The 19,653-nt window shown below is 38.1% G+C and overlaps 1 protein-coding gene across 3 annotated transcripts in view; it reads right to left on the reverse strand.

Moving 5' to 3' along the window:
* The window catches only part of USP6NL (USP6 N-terminal like), a 130,773-nt gene that overhangs the window by 38,721 nt on the left and 72,399 nt on the right, over window positions 1–19,653 (reverse strand). For all 3 annotated transcript variants that reach the window (XM_055711449.1, XM_055711447.1, XM_027811927.2), the window contains 2 exons: window positions 10,409–10,448; window positions 5,542–5,622 (listed from right to left, as the gene is read on the reverse strand). In XM_055711449.1, coding sequence (XP_055567424.1) covers window positions 5,542–5,622; window positions 10,409–10,448 — 121 coding nt within the window. The remainder of the gene's footprint in view (window positions 1–5,541; window positions 5,623–10,408; window positions 10,449–19,653) is intronic.

Consider the following 19,653-nt stretch of genomic DNA (forward strand, 5'->3'; position numbering starts at 1 on the left):
AAGGAGAGGTAGCCTGGGAGGAATACAGAGAGATTGTCAGAGCAGCCAGGGACCAGGTTAGGCAAACTAAAGCCCTGATAGAATTAAATCTGTCCAGGGACATCAAGGGCAACAAGAAAAGCTTGCGTAGGTATGTCAGTGATAAAAGGAAAACTAGGGAAAATGCGGGCCCTCTCTGGAAGGAGACAGGAGACCTGGCCACCTGGGATATGAAGAAGGCTGAGGTACTCAGTGACTTTTTTGCCTCAGTCTTCACAGGCAAGGGCTCCATCCACACTATCCAAGTCATGGAAGGCAAAAGCAGAGACGGGGAGAACAAAGAACTGCCCACTATAGGAGAAGGTCAAGTTTGAGACCATCTAAGGAACCTGAAGATACAAAAGTCCTTGGGTCCTGATGAGACGCATCCATGAGTCCTGGAGGGAACTGGCAGATGAAGTGGTTATGCCACTGTCCATCATATTTGAGAACACATAGCGGTCAGCTCTCACTGACTGGAAAAGAGGAAACATAACCCCCATTTTTAAAGAGGGGGAAAAAAGGAAAACCTGGGGAACTACAGGCCAGTCTCACCTCTGTGCCCAGCAAGATCATGGAGCAGACCCTCCTGGAAACTATGCTAAGGCACAGGGAAACAGGGGTGACTGGTGACAGCCAATATGGCTTCACCAAGGGCAAATTGTGTCTGACAAATTTGGTGGCCTTCTATGACAGGGTTACAGCATTGGTAGATAAGAGAAGAACAACTGACATCATCTATCTGGACTTGTGCAAAGCATTTGACACTGTCCCACACTACATCCTTGTCTCTAAACTGGAGAGACATGGATCTGACAGATGGACAGGTGGATAAGGAATCAGCTGGATGGTGGCACTCAGAGTCACAAGGTCAAAGAGCTCAATATCCAAGTACAGATCAGTGACAGCTAGAATTCCTCAGGGGTTTGTATCAGGACTGACACTGTTTAACATCTTTGTTGGTGACATAGCAAGATTGAGTGCACTCTCAGCAAGCCTGCCGCTGACACCAAGCCATGTGGTGCAGTCAACATGCTGGAGGGAAGGGATGCCATCGAGAGGGACACTTACAGGCCTGAGGGTAGGCCCATGTGCAAACCTCATGAAGTTCAGCAAGGACAGGTGCAAGGTCCTGCACCCGGATCAGAGGAACCCCAGTATCAATACAGGCTGGGTGGAGAATGGATTGAGAGCAGCCCTGAGAAGGACTCGGGGGTGTAGGATGACAAGAAGCTCAACGTGACCTGGCAATGCACATTTGCAGCCCAGAAAGCCAACCGTATCCTGGGCTGCATCAAAAGAAGCATGACCAGCAGATCAAGGGAGGTGATTCTCCCGCTCTACTCTGCTCTCCTGAGATCCCATCTGCACTGCTGCGTCCAGCTCTGGGACCCCCAACAAAAAAAGGACATAGTTGGAGTGAGTCCAGAAGAGGGCTATGAAGATGCTCAGAGAGCTAGAGCACCTCTCCTATGAAGACAGGCTGGGAGAGTTTGGGTTCTTCAGCCTGGAGAAGAGAAGGCTCTGGGGAGACCTTACAGCATGTTCCAGTACCTAAAAGGGCCTGCAAGAAAGCTGGAGAGGGACTTTGTACAAGGGAAGTAGTGACAGGACAAGGGTGAATGGCTTTAAACTGAAAGAGAATAGATTTAGATTAGATGTTAGGAAGAAATTCTTTACTGTGAGGGTGGCGAGGCGCTGGCAGAGGCTGCCCAGAGCAGCTGTGGATGCCCCATCCCTGGCAGTGCTCAAGGCCAGGTTGGACGGGGCTTGAAGCGACCTGGGCTGGTGGAAGGTGACCCTGCCCGTGGCAGCGGGTTGTAATTAGATGATCTTTAATGTCCCTTCCAATCCAAACCATTCTATGAAACTACATGGTTATAGAGTTCTACGTGGGTTCATTTTACTATGTCATCCTTCATTAATTCTAAATCATTACTCAAATATGGTAAAGACTGGCACATTTCTGGTCTCAATGTGACAACTCTTCCACCTCTTCCTAGTCCCTCATGGTCACACCTTGCTGCCTTCCATTCCCCCCTCCCTCCTTTTTCTTTCCATTAGGTTTAAAGCACAAAAGTTCTAATGGAAGACAGTGTGAAGCGCCCAGAGCTCCCATCTCTCAATATATTCTGCAGTAAAGATCAAGGGAAGATATAAATTGAAGTTCTTGCATGCACATACACACATCACTGTGTTAACGTTTTCTCATTAATTCTCCATGCGAAGTTACGATGGGAAAAAATAAGGCAGCAGCCTATAAGCTGCTCTGCAAGAGTATTAAAGGAAAGCTGTATCTTGCAATTAAGCATGTGACAATTTTGGATAATGTAATCAAATATATGGATTCATTTACAGTATGAATACAGTATGTATGTAGTATGAACAGATTTCTTCAAGGCAAAACGCTCTCAGCTGTACATCATGAAGGTTCATTACGAACAGGCTGTCTAAATATCTGCACTTTGTACATACTTGCTCTGTCGCTGGGACCATCACCACCTCTGGCTCTCCCTTGCTCTCTTTAAGGACACAAGCTTCTAAAGTATGCCATTTTCCAAACCCAAGCCATCACTACAATTACCACCTATAACCCTACTTTATTACTGTTGTTGCTGCAATGTTCCCTTTACTGCTGTTTCTAAACAACGTTGATTTCTGGAGCAGTCAGACTGCACTGGAACCGCGAGAGGGTCAGGTAAGGTGAGTCTTTTAAGACAGGATGTTCATTTTCTTTAGCAATTTGTTCCGCTAGTGTTAAACCACTTTATCCAATCAAGTGAAGACAGAAACCAAGAGTCAGGAATTGTTGCATTACTTCTATACTTCAAGAAGGCAAGCATGGAAAGCTGGTGCATTCTTCCAACACACTTTTCAGATAAAAACTGTCTTTAGTTGTGAGTTTTGTACAATCCTGAAATCATCATCAGGCTTTCCATGAAAAGCAGTGACAAACAATGTCTGACTTTCCACTGCATGCCTGGGAGGAGGCAGCAGCTGATTCTTTATTCTGTAAGTTCTGGTTCACTTACCACATAAGATGCAGGAAAGAATAAGGAAAACACCCTTGTTTTTAAAGCCTTATGTGCTCCATCAGAGTCTTAAAATCAGTGACAATTTTTCCTAGCCTCAAGCAAAGTTCATCCCCTTTATGAATATATTGAATTATTACTGCCACTACTCATAGTTCAGCCTATAATTTGTTACATGAACTGAAACTCTGCTCAGCTGATCTGCTATACTTTCTGCATGCCTGGTGAACAGAGAGTTATTAGTTAGGTTGCTGTATCATGGACCGACATCACCAATGGTTGAAGAGGAAGATTGCTGCTGCTTAGACAACACGTAGCTATTGTATTACCTGAAAGGTCGTATTTAACATTCTCTTTGCAAATGAAGTAGCTGTTACACAGGGGTTTTGATCATCCCTTTGACTTGGACTTGAGCTTCAAATCACCCATTCGCCACAGCAAAGAAACAAAGCCACAAGCGTTATGACCTCTAGCTTCTCCTTCCAGAGAAGATGACAGGACAGAAAACAGGATTGTAAGGAAAACTTGGGGAAAAAAATATTACTTTTTCATGCATGCACTTCATATTTTAAGAAAATTAATTTGTTAGCTTTTAGTTATAACCCAAAAAACGTCAACCACTGGCTGTGGTGTTTTCAAGAACAGCAAAGTGCGAGACATAGCTACTATTCTCAAAACCAAAGGCAGTAAGCAGACATGGGGTCGGGGGGGGGGGGGGGGGGGGGCGGGGCATGATGTGTAAATTTCTGCCTCTGCTTTAATTGTAGTGTTTCAGTTCCCCGCTCATCATTCTCTCTCTTTATAAAGTTTTCCACTTTGTACAGAACAATTTGCTAGGCCAGTAAGGGAGTTGGCTAATGTTGCAGGCCAGTCATCCAGGCAGTCACCTGGGACGTGTAAGAGTTGTCTTCCAGTCGTCAACAAAATACAGCAGCATCAGATAACGCCAACAGAATCCCTGACTGAAAAGGCAAGTTTTAAGCCCTATTGAGGAGAGAGGGAATTTGAATTTGGGAATGTTATATTCTGTACATTATTCACCAAATGGCCACAAGAACAGTTATGAAAACCTCCCCAGAACACAGTGCTGGGAATATAGCGTCTCCAGCATGTTTCTTGCCAGCTGAAATACTTTCATAATTTTAAAATGGCCAAGACTACAATTCCAGCAAGTAAACTATTCACATGAAAGTCCCGACTTAGCTTTGCAAGGCAAGTAAAAGCACTTAGGATAAAAATAATTCTGTAACTAGAAATCTCAAAACAATTTAAAGATTATTAATGGGCAATTCACTTCCTCCAAATTCACCTGCAGCTTCACACAGAAACTAATTTTACCTTCCCCCCCGCCCCCCTCTTTGAAGTCAGGAAATGTAGCACTGCTGGTCACTGTTAGGTAGCTGCCGGCAGACTTCAGTTCTTCTGTATTGACTCCAAAATAAAAACATCCCATCAAGATATAAAAGTATTCTATTCAAAAGTAGATCCCAGTCATACCATCAAAAATTACCTTCTCATGAAGACTGAATGCTGCATTGCGTATTATTCAGAGAAAAAAAACCAGACTTGTCCCAAGGGGGAAGGGCACTGAATGGCTTCCTATAGTTTTTACCTTCTCCCTTAGTGCAACTCTCCTTTTAACAAAGCAACCAGGTATATTGTAAGGTAGTGTAACACACAAAAAGGTGTGATAATTTAAACATCAAACTATATGCCCTATGTTATGACTAACCAGTTTCCTTGGAGAGTTATTCAAGGCAGTTTTCACTATTCCACCACTGTAAGCTATCCTAGACCTGTCAGTAAACTTGGGCTGCAGAAAAAAAAAAAGGGGTGGGGTGGGGGTGGAATGGTTGGAAACCATCAAAGAGAAGATTAATAATAAAAAACCTCATAGAACTTAATAAGACACCACCAGTAACCCAAAAGAATAACTTCAAATACAATATTAATTAGTACAATAACCAGCATACAAAAGGAATTAAAAGTTAAAATTCACAACCCCAGAAAGACGATTTATGATTCCTGAAGAATTCAGCTATACCCATTTTAAAGGTGTGCCCTCTATAAAGAGTTTTCTTTTTTCCCCTCCTTTGCATTCTCAAAGCCTAAATCAAACACAACTTCTAGATCTCTTCAAGACAAGACAAGCAGGTCTGACGCTTTATCCTGTCCACAGATTATTCTGCAGACGTGAACACAGCATGCTGTGTGATCCTAGTTCCAACCCCACAGTGCAAGCACAAAGCAGTACAGGACAATTATTACTATGGAATGTTAGAGAGCCTACACACTACTGCCCTTAGAAATTCCTTGCATTTGACCACTGCATTTGTTGGTTTATTACATAGTACTGTATTTTTGAAGAATACAAAGCCTTTTCCTTATGGTTTGGTGGGTTTTTTTCAGATCTCAGAGACAATCTAATGTAAGGTTATACATTTATTCAGAAGCAATAGCTAGTGAAAAAAGCATGTGTAACTTTATTTACCTTTTCACTATTCTTGTATTTTTCCCAGCTTTTCAGCATCTTAAGCCATTTTGTAGTTCTTTCAATTTCAAGGTGCTTTTGCTGAAAAGAAATTAGAATTTTTAAATATTTTCAGAATGAATAAATTTAAAATTATTTCTTTTTCTAAAATTACCCAGAAAAAGTTTAACACAACATCATCAACTTTTTATCTGGTCATCTAAGAGCAGCAACAAAGAGTAACATCAGTTCACTTAAAGCATCCAAAAAAACCAGCCAACCAAAAACCGAACAGAAAGTCTTTTTCAGCACTATGTAAAGAATTGTATTTTGTAAGAGGAGTTTAAGTACAAGATTTATAAGTTTCTTCTCTACATACTTTCGGCAAGTACAAAAATCTTCGATTTGTTTTTAAACTCTGATTTTCAGGCAAATAATTTCTGCTGCATACTTCTTAGAAGTTAGTTGACTTTGAAATTATCTTCTCTACCCAGAGTTGCCCTGAACATAATTAGCTACTGTTTTCCAGTGATCACACAAACTATCCCTTCTTCAAAGGCACACAGTTAAAAAGGCATGAAGTACATGAACAAAAACAAGCGCACACAAGAGTGACAATACAGTAGCAGAAGTGGGAATAAACTCTCATACTGGACATTAAAAGCTATAAAGCCTTGCTATAATTCTCATCCTTGGCTTGGTACATTTTTACCTAAATGGCCCTATATCTTTACGTCAAGGATTTCTTCTGAAGGTAAGACCTCCTTGCTTAAATTATATTACTGACAAGAATATTTTAGTAACAAGATGATAAAATGAGAATTCAAAACAAAACAAACCCCATTGTCTCATAATAAATAGTTCTTTATACTATAACATGTAACAATAATTATGTGAATTCCACACATTATTTCTATTACATATGGCTATATAAAAGCACAGGATAACCCTACTACCTTCAAAATTGCCATTCTACCTATGAAAATATTTCTACAGTTGTCATAAACCTCCTGAATTTGGGAAAAAACCCAAGCGCTTGGAATTAGCTATTTTAGTCCCTGGAATTTCAAGGCACAGCCAAAAGAAATCTGTGTTTTGTTGTGTCCAATGATAAGAAGAATTTTAGTATGTATTGTTACATGCTGTAAAGTAGGTGAGATGTCTCTGATTATACTACAATGGTAACTATTAACTGTATTTTTTTTAAAAAATATATTAATGACACTATTTCAGCTCTTTCATAATGCTTTGGAGTTGTGGATCCATGCTGGAAAAGCTAAAGTAGAAAAAAGTATGTGTGCGGCTATCGCTTTCTCTTGAAAGATGTATATAAAAAATAATTCAGTTTTTTGTAAAGGAGAGTCCCTCTACCTCCAACTTCACATCCAGGGCTTAATAAAGACAGGAAGGATATTTTGTTTCTTATGGTTAGCAGTGCAATCTGGTAGCAATGTAAAAGTTTAATTTCAGAGCTCTGCAGGATACTGAAAACTTATTAACACTTTCATTAAGTATTCATTAAGTCAACTTGCACGTGAAATGCCGGGGAAAAATATAAAAGAAAATTATTAGTTATTGTTTCAACTGAATTCTGATTTTATTTCTAGATTTTACTCATCAGAATTTGTGCATTCTTTCTTGCCTATCAGCGCAACACAATGGGCCAAGGACCTCTTTAATCCAGGAGCCCAAAGCCTTGCACTTGCAGAATTATGACTTGATGACTGTTTAGGTTCATCCCAACCATGACTCAGTCCATGAAACGTCCTAGAAATAAGTTGGGTTTGGTTAAGTTATTTTTACTTGCATCTGATTGACATAAATATGAGATAAGTGTAAGAGAATTATGGAGAAAGAAGGTCCTCTACTTTTCAGCCATAAGTTTACCTAACTACTCATGTTTCAATCAACTGCCCACATTCTTGTTCAGGTTCCATGCTGCGTGTGGTAATATCTCAACTCTTTTTTTTTTTTTTTAATTATTTTTAAAAAAACTAAAACACTTTTCTTGAGAGTCAGGTTACAGGGTAACTAGAAAAGCTACTGCTTCCCAGATTTTTCATAGGTTTTACAACACTGTTTCTGATTCTCTTCCACACTTACAACCCCTTTAAGAAAGAAGCATTTTTAACATCTCTTAAAGCAGATGTTCTCTAGGCATAGTTTAGATAGCAGGGATAACATTGCTATCGAGTCAGGAAAGGTCTCTGCCCTCAACAGGTTTTTCAGATAATTGGTAAGAAAAATAAAACCCTATCTGCTCCCACAGTCTTTTTGTTTGGATGTTTGATCTACTTTCAAGATTTTTGGTCTTTTGAGCCAGAAGCTTACTTCAATCATATGTTTGTTCACACTTTTATGTCTTCGGTGTCAATTTATCGCAGTTCTCAAGTGATGCTACTATAGTCAATATAGCAATTATTTCTGTGTTTAGCTGTTGAAAACTTTTAGCTATTTTTTTTCCAGCCTGAATTATGTTCGCTTTCATGACTAACAGGTGTAACACTGAAAACATGGATAGATCTGACACAGCTCATTGCAGAGCAGAGGGATGCTGCTGCTGCTCTTTTAGGCAAATTCCTTGTAGTTGTCACTAAAAAAAATAATTTAAAAGATATCCATTTATCTGTCTTCTAAGTGCATTTTACACTTTGAAGCATTTTTGCCGTTGGGAATAACAGAATCCCTAACTGAAGCAAAGGAGGTTTCTTACTCTTGTGTCAGTAAATAATACACTACAGAAAGCAAAAAAAGCACGAAGTTGGCAAGCATCCATCTTTTGTGGAGCATTCTACCTTCCTGGAGAGCAAGTGTGCTAGAGCTAAGGCTTGAAAGGGTGCTTTAGCAGAAGCCTCAGACAAAACCAGAACTCACTGAACTGTTCACTGGAGAATTTATAATCAAGTAAACCAAAGACAAAACCTAACAAACTAAAAATTACTTACAAAACATTTCATAGCACTTCAAAAAGTGTCAGACACAGAGTCCAGATTTCCTAAGGTCAGTTCTCTAATTTTCTCCTCTAGATGATCTTTCCTCCCCTAGTTTTATTTCAGATGTGCTGGATGATTCACCTGAAGGTTAAGTAGTTAATGATGTAGGACAATGATTTGGTGCGCTTAAGTCACCAAACACACAGCGAGGAAATGAAACATCAAAATTACTCTGCATTCACAGTAATAAAGACTATTCTAAAAATATCATGCACATGAATACATACACAGAAAACCCAGCTTAAGCTTCACACTAGAATGTACATGAGGAATAGATATTCAAAAGTCTCAAGGATACACAACCCTTTAAATAAGTTGCAAACATAATGATAACGTGACTTCGTAGTATTTTTTAAAATTCATAAGTAAGGCAAAAGGAAAGCATAAACAGTTCGGCCAAGCAAGTGACTTTAGTGTTAGCCTACATTAACGTGGTACATTAATTATCCCATGAATGGTATCTTGAAAATTGTAAAGATTCAAACACCAATGATAGAATACAAGGTATTCCTCAAACCAGCAGAGGTCAGGATATCATCAGGAGTATAACCAGGAGTCCAATACAGGACCATTACTGTATGATTATAAAAAGACACGAGACTTGCAATTTAACATTGACTCAGTTTCTATGCTGACACTTTGTCTGAGACAGCATGAATACAATATGGGACAGAGGACTGAGACACTATTTCCCTCCAATAATTTAAGGCTAACTACAAAGCCATAGTGAATCGGAGCTGCAAAACATACTATAATAACTACAAGCTGTCTAATACTTATGTTCATAGGCTCACCACCCTGCTGTGTCCTTCTGAAGGAAACAAAATTATATATGCACTCATTATGTTATTAAATGTAATGAAACATGGGCAGGAAAAGACAACTATCTCAGGCTGCAAACACAGAAACACACATGAACCAATTCAAAACAAAAAGGACTCACAAGTTCCCTTCTTTCATGAGAAGCATTTCTTACCAGCCCTATACTGAAGCTCAAAATAATTCAGTTTGAGAACCACAGAACACCTCGGGGAGATGTGCTGCCTTGGAACAAGTCATCCCATCCTTCTTCCATGCACCTACCGATTTGTGCAGCCAAGAGGGCTACCTTAAATTTACAGCTTAAAATATTTTACCTTGAGCTTTGTGATGATACAGAAGATCCATATGGACAAACAAAAAGGATGTGATCTGGTCTTGTAGATAACAATGGGCCTGACAGACCAAGGGGAAATACCAAGAGTAATAAGGTCCAGACAAGCAGAAATTAAGCTCCATTTATTTTAATGAAAGCTTTCCATGTTCCCAAGTATCAGTTCCCCAGCTTCTCCTCCAGTACCCTCCAGCAGCAGAAGGAATTTTGAACTAGAGCCTGCACCAGCTTCTGACAGGTCTTGCATGTCCAGAACACACCTGGCTCGTCTCAGCATTACAAGGGAGGCTGTCATGTTTCAGTGGCAGCCAGAATATTTGTCACCATTTACCAAACTAGAAAAGCAAGCTACACTCCTCAGGGGATGGCTGCATACACCTCAGCATCAAGCCACCACCTCACTTAGACAATCCATCCATCCATCCAGCACAGCTAATGACAGCTTGTGACACAGAGACAACAGCTCTTGCTCTTCCAGGGCAGAGACCAATTTGATCTCTTAAGCAGCTCTTGTTGCCTTTACTAACTCATATAATTGCTGAGGAAAAAAGAGGTCTTGCTGCAACTAGTAGATGTAAGATCATGTGGGCCCCAAGGGATCTGTAGGCAAGTTAACATACTGCTTTGGGAATGCAAATCACTAAAATGCTTCATTTCATTTCACAGTGATTTATATATAAAAAGTTGTAAGCCTGTAAACGTTTACTTCCTAGTCAAAAAAAATGGAAGGCACTGGGCTTACCTTTTCTATTGCTGCATCGTGGACAGGAAGCTCCTCTGGACTGAAAACAAAGAGATAGTCCACATATTAGCCTTGGTTAATCTTGGCACAAAAATAATTTCGGTACAGGTTCTTACAAGTAATCATTTAGAGTAGCAACATGTAGTAACAAGTAAACAAGGATTTTGAACTTTAAAGAAGACAGACAATGACACACAGGAACCCTTGGAATTTATTTTTTAACCACAGTAAAACAATATATTAAGTACAGAATTAGGACTATTTCAGTCTTAAACCTTCAAAATCATAGTTGCATAGCTTCAAAAGACAATGACTTAACATTTTTAGTTTTTTTCTTCTGTAAAACCACCCTGTGCTGTACTACTGAACTGAAAGCTAAGGGAATTTTCGTTTTGTTTATCAGACCATACTACTCAGCTGAAACACCCCTATCAAAGGTTTTCCTTCTTTACTACTGTGCCCTGTGAAAGGCACTGAGGCTTTGCTTGACTTAGGAGAAGTCTACAAAACTCTGTAAAACTCACTCTGACTAACAGGGAGGAAGTGGCAGGGGGAAAAAAGAAAAACCCAGACTATTAGCAAAAATCAGTTTTATTACTAGGGATCTAATTGTTTTAAAAAACACAGTCCTTTAACTTCTTAGCCTAACTCTAAAAAGGTAGGTTATGAATGGAAAGCTTGAAAAGAAGCCTTTGAACAGATACATTTTCAGTCTTTATATTATTTTAGTTTTTCTTAGTTAAAGAACTTCTGCTTTTCTTATCAAAAATAACTGGACCACTCTGATGCCAAATGAACCTGTTTGCCTGCATCATCTGCAGCTTCTGAAAATGTAGCAGCTCATCTGTAAGTAGCAAGGCTCCATTTTTCTGTTCTACAGATCAGATAAATAACACACCCAACAAAACCCTCCTTAAAAGGGACTAGGACTAAAAAACAGGCATCATGTAGAATCCTTTTTTTTTTAAAAAAAAAAAAGTTTCTACCAAGTTTTGATATTATGGAAAAATTCCTACCCACATCATTATAGCTTTCTATAATAGAATATTAAAACCCAGTATTTTAAACCTGTACCAAATCTGCAAGGGCAAGAAATCCACTGAGGAAGGCTACAAAAGTAGTTGTTGCTGCAGTCAATGCAAGAACAGTCCAACTGAAAATGCTTGAATTATCTTTGATCTCACTTCATTTAAAAGATGCAGTTTCAGATTCAGAAGTTATATTTGAATAAAGAAATACATTTGAAGTACTTCATATAATGAAAAAGCTTGCTCTAAGCAACACCTTTTTGGAGACCACATACACAAGCCAAAGTTTCCAGTACACAGCCTAGAAATTAATTTTAAATCCTGAAGAGCGTTCCCTTTGAACAGCATTGCAAAAAGCATAATCTCTTCATTTAAAAGCACTTTCCAAGTATCTGGAAGTTTTCTTGATGAGCATCAAAATAAAAAAAAAATCTGATTAAAATCTAATTCAGTAGAAATTGCCTATATTCAGTGCTACCTGAGGTTGTAAATGTTATAAAATTACAGTTATATGGTAATGTGTACAATACTAAATTAACAAACCGAAAGTAGGCCCTTTCTAAGCCAAATATCACCTAGAAATTAAGCTTATTTGAACAGAAATGAAAAAATAGGCAAAGGGGAAGAAAAAATTAATAATCTGCTGGGTGGTGGTGGTGGTGATGTTTGTTTTAGATTTAAGTACAAAGATTGCTAAGCCTTTCAAAGGTCACTTAAAATTTTCAGTTCTTTAGTGACAGTTGCAGGTGCTCCCTACCTCCACCAGAAGCACCATGGTGTTCACACAGCAAGACAAGCCCGCAGCAGCCTTGCTCTTTGTGGCCCTACAAGATCACACCAGCAGCTGGCTGCACGCACAAGAAACATTTTTTTTTCTGCCAGTGCTGTCAGCAACGTGCAAGACACCGATCTGACAGTTCTGCATCCCTGCAGACTCACACCAGGCACAGCAACTCATCTGCTGAACTGGTACCTCTTGACAGCTTGTCTTCACATTTCCTAACCTGGCATGGAAGCTAATCACATGAAAGATTGATCAAGACTTCTTTTATCACAAAGTAAGAATATGAATCGCAATGATTTATTAAGGAATTACTCTTTGCTAATTTTGCAAGTTATCACTGATGTGCAAATGAAAGGCATGGCTGAATCTACCAGGCAGTGAAAGAAGGCTCTTTGTCCTGGGAAGCAGATGTGTACTCCCTCACCAAATTAATCCAGCAGCAAACTGATGACCACATCCCTTGTCATTTCTTTAGCTGCACAGCTATGCACTAATACCATATACCTATACATTTTATGCACTGAAATCCCACAGGAGCACATTAAGCCAGCCCCATATTTTTACTCCCCAAGATGCTGCTGGCAGCTGAGCACCAGGAAAACCTCGCAGAAGCTGAGCACATTGCCCCAGGCTGCTCAGTAACTCACTGGACTGGAACAGGAGCTCCTGGAGATCTTCCTCTCAATTAACTAGATAGCACTGACTACACACATGCACTCACATACATACTATTCAAATCTCTCCTGCAAGGACCGAGGGAAAGGCGCAGTGGGCAAACTCTCAATCCCCTAAACATATTTTAAATAAACACATTTCCATTTAGTGTATGCATTTACTATGTAGAAGCACCTTACAATTTTTTTTTCTAAAAAGGATTAGATGGGATCAGACACAAAATCAATTCATGTCTATTAATCAGCGTAATTTTACTGTACCTTCTTTTTCTTTGTAATAAATCTTCTCCTTTCTTTCCCAGCTTAGCCAATCTACTATTGTTATACCTTCATTTTTTAACGTTGCATCTTCTCCCACTGTCCCCAGCCTATTTAAACTTGTATTTTTCCCCCAATCATTTTTATCTGTGATACTTCAAGTAATAATGCAAAGCAGTAAACAATATTAACCTAATATAGCTACATCCTGCCCTAAGATGACTGCTTTCTTTTAATAACTCAAGTAATATTCATTTAGGGGATACAGAGAAGAACAGGACTAATTAACATAATTAGCTTGGAACAATACAATACCTGATATCCAAAAGAGGAGTCACAAAGACAGCTTTTAACTGAACTCATGTAAATAAGGTCTCACTTCACAGAAATGAAATCTTAACACTGTATTGTCCACAATATATAAAGATCCAAACTGGGTAAATTCACTGGTTTAATCAGACAGGAATCAAGAATCATTAGGTCTGGTATGTGCCTTTGCCCCAGGTGTAAGGACAACAGCCTCCCACCCACAGGCTGGGTGGCCCATGCTGGAACCCAACAGCAGTTCAAGGGCTCTGGCATCACAGCATTAAGAGAAAGCTCTAGACAATGTTGTGTACAGGCTTGGGAGCTGAAAAAACTCTGGGACCAAACCCTAACGCCAGTAACGAGCAGGTTCGAGACAATGACATGCTAGGTCTCCTACTAGAAGGCTCTTCAAAGACATTTCATGGACAGGAAATAGACTCCAAGGTTTAACTGGAACTCAGGATCTCTACTCGTGGTCCTCACTGGCGGTGATCTGCAGCACCAGCCAAAGGTCGTCTTTCTACCTTTCAGTCTGAACTACTTCCACCTTCTGGTGAGGACTGTAAGGCCTATAAGAAGTTAAAAACACACCTATAATTTAATTTTGAAGAACAAGGACTTGCTTGAAAAAAACTTTCATTATTAATTATACTCGATGAATGGATTTTACATCTTTAAATCCACCACGATGGCTAACAGGTTTTCATAAATTTTTCAAGATCACTTAAAAGAAATATTATTCTTAAATGCATAAATATCTGACGCTTCAGAACATTGCAGATCTATGGTTTTGACCACTAAGCTATGTGTTGTAATTAGTCTCCTCAAGTAACAGTGGTAGTTTTAAATTGAAATGTCTCAGACTTAACAAGCTTAAGCCACCTACCCACTGCTGCTGTTTAAATCAGTCTTCTTTAGGCAGCACTTTGATATATTTGTTCAATATAAACACATGGAAAGACTTTCTCATATTAGTCACTCATCAGATTTATTCTTTTCCTACATTTGTATTTAAATCCCAAGTAAGTTCCCTGCTGGCTCAAATCACAGCATTTTCCTGCTTCTAGTTTGGATCAAGTAAATTTAAGACGTGTAAAGGCACCTCCATCATTTGCAGCTTCAGTGTAGGAGGGAAGAAGTTCAGTGCAACGATCAGCAATCTTCAAATGTTGATAACCCCAGAACTGTAAATTCTAGTGGATCAATTCAATTCTTAACAGTTCCAAGCTGTATAAACCCTGACACTGAATTTTTCTTTAGGGGGGTGGGGGGTATGTGGCAAAAATTGACCATAATAGACTAAAAAAATCTTTACCACAAAGCTTACTTGACCAAAGAGCTGTTGTGTTCAAAGTTCTTTGTAAGGTGCATTTTCATTTCTCATAATTTCTATTTCAAACACACCACTTGCTTAACAGCCCTCTCTACTTGCTGTAGTCTTTCTTACCCCAGAGAGAATCAGTCAGTGCACTATGAAGAACTTTGGGGTCCTTTATCCTGAAACATGATGCAGGAATAAGTGTGACATGTACAAGTCATTATTTTTTTATATATAGTCAATTAAATTCAGTATTTCTATATTACTGAACTCAGTATAACGGGGCTATTAAAAAACTTGAATCCTCATCAAACCTGTGGTGCAATCCCTACACAAAATAGCTTCTCAAACTATTTCTCAATTGTTTTCTCATGCTTTCCTCAAAGTACTAAGTGCAATATCACCTTGTATTACTGCATGCACATTTTAACTGAAAACTATTCTGAAATCATATTTGCTGTCACATATTAAATACAATGTGGGGAAATGTTTCTTGCAGAAAACCTATCTTCATGGTCTTGCTAACTTGATCATGAAGAAATATATGCTATGCATTCAGGTTTTCATTCATGATGCAATGGTAAGTGTTTAAATTCAGGAGGAAAACATACTTGCTGCTATCCAGGAGAATTACTCTGAGGGCATTATTAAAAAAAAAAGATTCAGTCATTTATATAGTTTTGAAACTTCTATGATAAGGAATTTCCAAGTGAAACATTCACAAAAACATTAGTAAAGCACAGAGCTCAAATGCACAAGTGTCATGAAATAAATATATGAAAAGTGATCATGCACAGCTAAGATATGAGAAAGAAAGGCAGAATTCAGTTGGCAGATACCTAACAAAAAGGTTTTAGTACAAATGGAGCTGTACAATACAGAACTCAGATTGTTGAGTAACAAATTGCAAAAACATTTCAGTACTCAGATGTGTTAGGAAAAAGCAAATCTTCCCCAAGCATCAACAGTTTCTAGGCTGCGTAATTTGTCAGAAGTGAGTTGTAGGAGTCTAACTTTACTAGACAAAAAATTAGTGTCTCCAGACTAGAAAACCAATTCACAACAATAAACACACTGACTAGGTGTTCTTTTAGGTCTGCCTTCCTTCTAGTGTCAAATACATAAAACTGTCAAGTAATACACCGTATTATGGATAGTTACAACAGTGCTTTGCAACTGAATGATGCCTTATTTTGTATGTATACATACTGTTTCCGCATAGCTTTTACTGCCTCATGTCATATAATATACATACTGATCTGTGTCCTAAAGTTAGCTGAAAAGTGTCTTACAGTCATCTTATAGAACAGAAGATAAATAAGATAATTGTGTAATTCACAGGACACACAGCATTGTTACTTAGACAATTTTTATACTACATTATGTCACAAGATGGGCTACAAAGCAAACTGTTTTCTGAAGTCAACTGAAAAAACCCTCATTAACCATTAGGTAGAAATAAAACTATTTCAGTGTCATGCCTTTCTTTAGACCTCTGATTAAGTTATTCAACTCTTTGTAGCACAAATCTAAAGCATAACTTAAGTGTTGAATTCAGGACAAATTAATTTTCACAACAATTTGGATTATTAATGATTGCTTTAATGCTCCAACCTTTCAATAGACATTAACAGCAATAGTGTCATTTTCAAACCCAGTAATACATGGAACATATTTCTGAAAATATTAAGGAGAAAGTAAGAAAGCTGTTTTTTAAACTAAATGATAAGATTCTCCACAGATAAAATTCCATGGATCACTTCCTTGTTTCCATTACACATTTTACTTCTATAAATCACAATTTGATTGTCTGTGTCTATCAAAATAATTGGAGCTCTGCTATTGTAATCATCCACTTTGAGTTTTCACTCAATAATCTCTGCACAGTATGGGGGTGGTGACTATAGCAGATGAAAAAATACCTTTCAGAAGTTTTGTTAAAATTCATATGCAAGCCAAAGCAATTAATTAACATACAAGATAAGGCAATTTGATATTGCACAATATAAGTACCAGGAAATATGCTGTAACAAAGAATTTAATGCAGGTAAGATTGGATTGCATGTGATTTTTGTGACTAGGCTTTAGTTACAATTATTATTTGTGGATTCTGTGGATGTTGCTGCCAATATGCACAGCACTGTGCCATGAACATGTAGCTCCTGCCGAGAAAGTCTCAGGTAATGCAACTCTCAGACATAAGATAAATTAAAATCAAAAGATTTATCAAATTCAATTAAATAATTCTCAAAGTGGAGACTTTTTAGTAATTTACTGCTTGGGAGAAGACAACTTTGCTATAAAGTTTGTATTGCCAATATTAAAAGTGATTAAGAAATTAACAGCAAAAAGATACCTGTATTTTCACTGCCACATGCTAAAATAGATGCTTCCTTGTGTCTTTAGTGAAAGGCATGTTATATGCGCAAACTTTAATGCCTTCCAAGCTTGGAATCAAGAAAACCTTTGAGAAAATCTATAATCTGCTTAATTGAGCACAGCAGCATTTCTAGTGACTTCTGATGTCACTAACTGAATATAAACAAACACTGAGGTTAAAAACATCTTCTCAGAATCACATTCTGAGTGTTTTTATAAAAGAGTAAATTTTATCTAAGCTACCTTACAACTCTCAAGAGGGTAAAGGCAAATGAAAAAGAATGAATCTCCTTGCCTTGCTTCTGATTTACATCTGATATATAAATGTCTAAAACACCTAGGATTTTTTCCTTAAGCATACATATGTGTGTGTGTATATATATATATTCCTTTTAAGTAATGCTTAAAGGTTAGTTACTGTACAGCTCTCTTACACTATATATTAATAGCAATCCAGGATTTACATGTTGGCAGCTTTATCTGTATTAAAATTCATGTGCTATACAAAGCATATTCCAACATTAACTAACTAAGATGGTAGTGTTCCAGCAATATATACTTGTTCACTGCTGAAGCTCAATGCTTTATGTACCTGCACTTGCTTCGTTTATGAAATAATCTTCTGCAGTCTCAAATTCCATTTTGGTGGATCTTTCACTTGGGTTGAGAGCAGCAACATCTTTGCACTTATAAAAGCTGTCCAGCCCCAGACCTCTTTTAGCACTTTTTAATTATAGCATCACTGAAGCACACTCTGGCCATTCCTGTATTCTGTTATTTTAATCTTCTAGAAATGCTAAATATAGTAGGAAATGTACGTGGCAATAATGAATATGTTATGTTAAATCCTTACATTTTAGAGTTTAAAGAGTAACTCAAACCCAATGCATATTGGTTTATGTATATTGTATAAATTAAATCATATTACCATATTCAATCATTTTTTCAGTTCTGCTACCTAATAACTCTTTTCATAAAAGGAAGCAGTTCACGAATTCCTCGTACACAGTGGGTGATCTTTTACTCAAATCAAGTAGCAGCAGCTGTTAACAAAAATACACTATTTGTCCTTAGTTGGCAGAATTATCCTGCAGCTTATTTTTTGTGTTTGCAATCAAATCTGCGGGATTGAATTCACCTCATTTCCTTCCATAGCTGCAGAGGGTTGTTGAAGTGACAGCCTGGACTAACTCAGCTGAAAGAATGTATTTAAAATTCAAACTTCAGCTTTGGTCCTAAGAATAAGAGTAAGAAATGGGTACAATTATGACAGCTTTAGGGGAAAAAAAAAAAATACACACCATTTGAAACGATAGCAAACAACAGAACATTCCTTCCTTCCATGGAAAGAACGTGCATAAAGGGATAGTAATAGAAGAACCATACACTACATCATCATGAAAACAGAGGGGTGGTGAGGTGGTGGTGGGTGGTAGTGGGAATTAAAAAAAAAAAATCAAAACCTCTTCCAAATGATTCTTAAAAAAAACAACTTTCATTAACAAGAACAAAACTGAATTAAAAGAGAAGAGCATCTTAAATGCTTTTGTAAAGAATTTGAAATTAGCAGTCCAAACCACAGAAAAAATTGTTAACTTCTAGACACATAGATATTAAAAATGGATGCAACCATGAAAGCACTGCACATGGGCAAAGCTGCTGATTTTCCAATGGAAGCCAAAATTAAACAACAAAAGCATAGCTAAGAGATACACCTGACAACCTAGGACTCTCTTTTTGTGGCTATAAGTACCAATCCAGGATGGGTTCTTTAGCTGTTGTTTGAATTACAGGTGGTTGGCTGCTTCTCTTCATACCGGTCCAAAATAGGTAACTTCAAGCCTTGCACAAAATGAGCCGATTCTGGGTTCAAATAGCCTCCTTAGCTTTCTGAGGTTCTAAAGCAAGCCAAAACCAGAAGACTGACCCTTCCTCCTTCTTCTGGTGAAGTTCTACCACCAAGAATGCAAGTGGTGTGCAAATACTGTGAGATCCTATATGATTGTTAAACTCACAGGTGATCATCTGGGAGAGAAAGTCTGGCATTCCTCTCCCTTCTGCTAGGTCTGGTTTAGACAATTTTCATGGAACACCTTTGAGCAAATGGCTACTTTTGCCATCAGGCTGGCAAGAAATACTTGTTAAAATAGCAAGTGTGAGGAAAAGTGAACAGCAAAAACATTGAAGAGTTCCTTGCACCACCGAAACATTCAAAAACATTTGCTATTGCAAAATAAGATCAATTTAAGGAAGCAATTACTGAAAACTGCCACAAACATCTCATGCTTTTAGAATTAAGTTCAAACACATCCATGTAAAGAAAAGGTTCACAATGCAACCACCACCATAAGAGGAGATGAATGCAGAGATCAAACTGCACTGTCCATCATGGAAGCAAAGCTGTAAACTAAAACAATCAGGATGGATAACGACTAAGTAAAATTTACAGCAAATCCAATGTACTCTTCCACTGTCAGTGACATTTAAATAAAACT

This window comes from Falco cherrug, chromosome 5, assembly GCF_023634085.1.
Source record: "Falco cherrug isolate bFalChe1 chromosome 5, bFalChe1.pri, whole genome shotgun sequence".
Lineage (NCBI taxonomy): Eukaryota > Metazoa > Chordata > Aves > Falconiformes > Falconidae > Falco > Falco cherrug.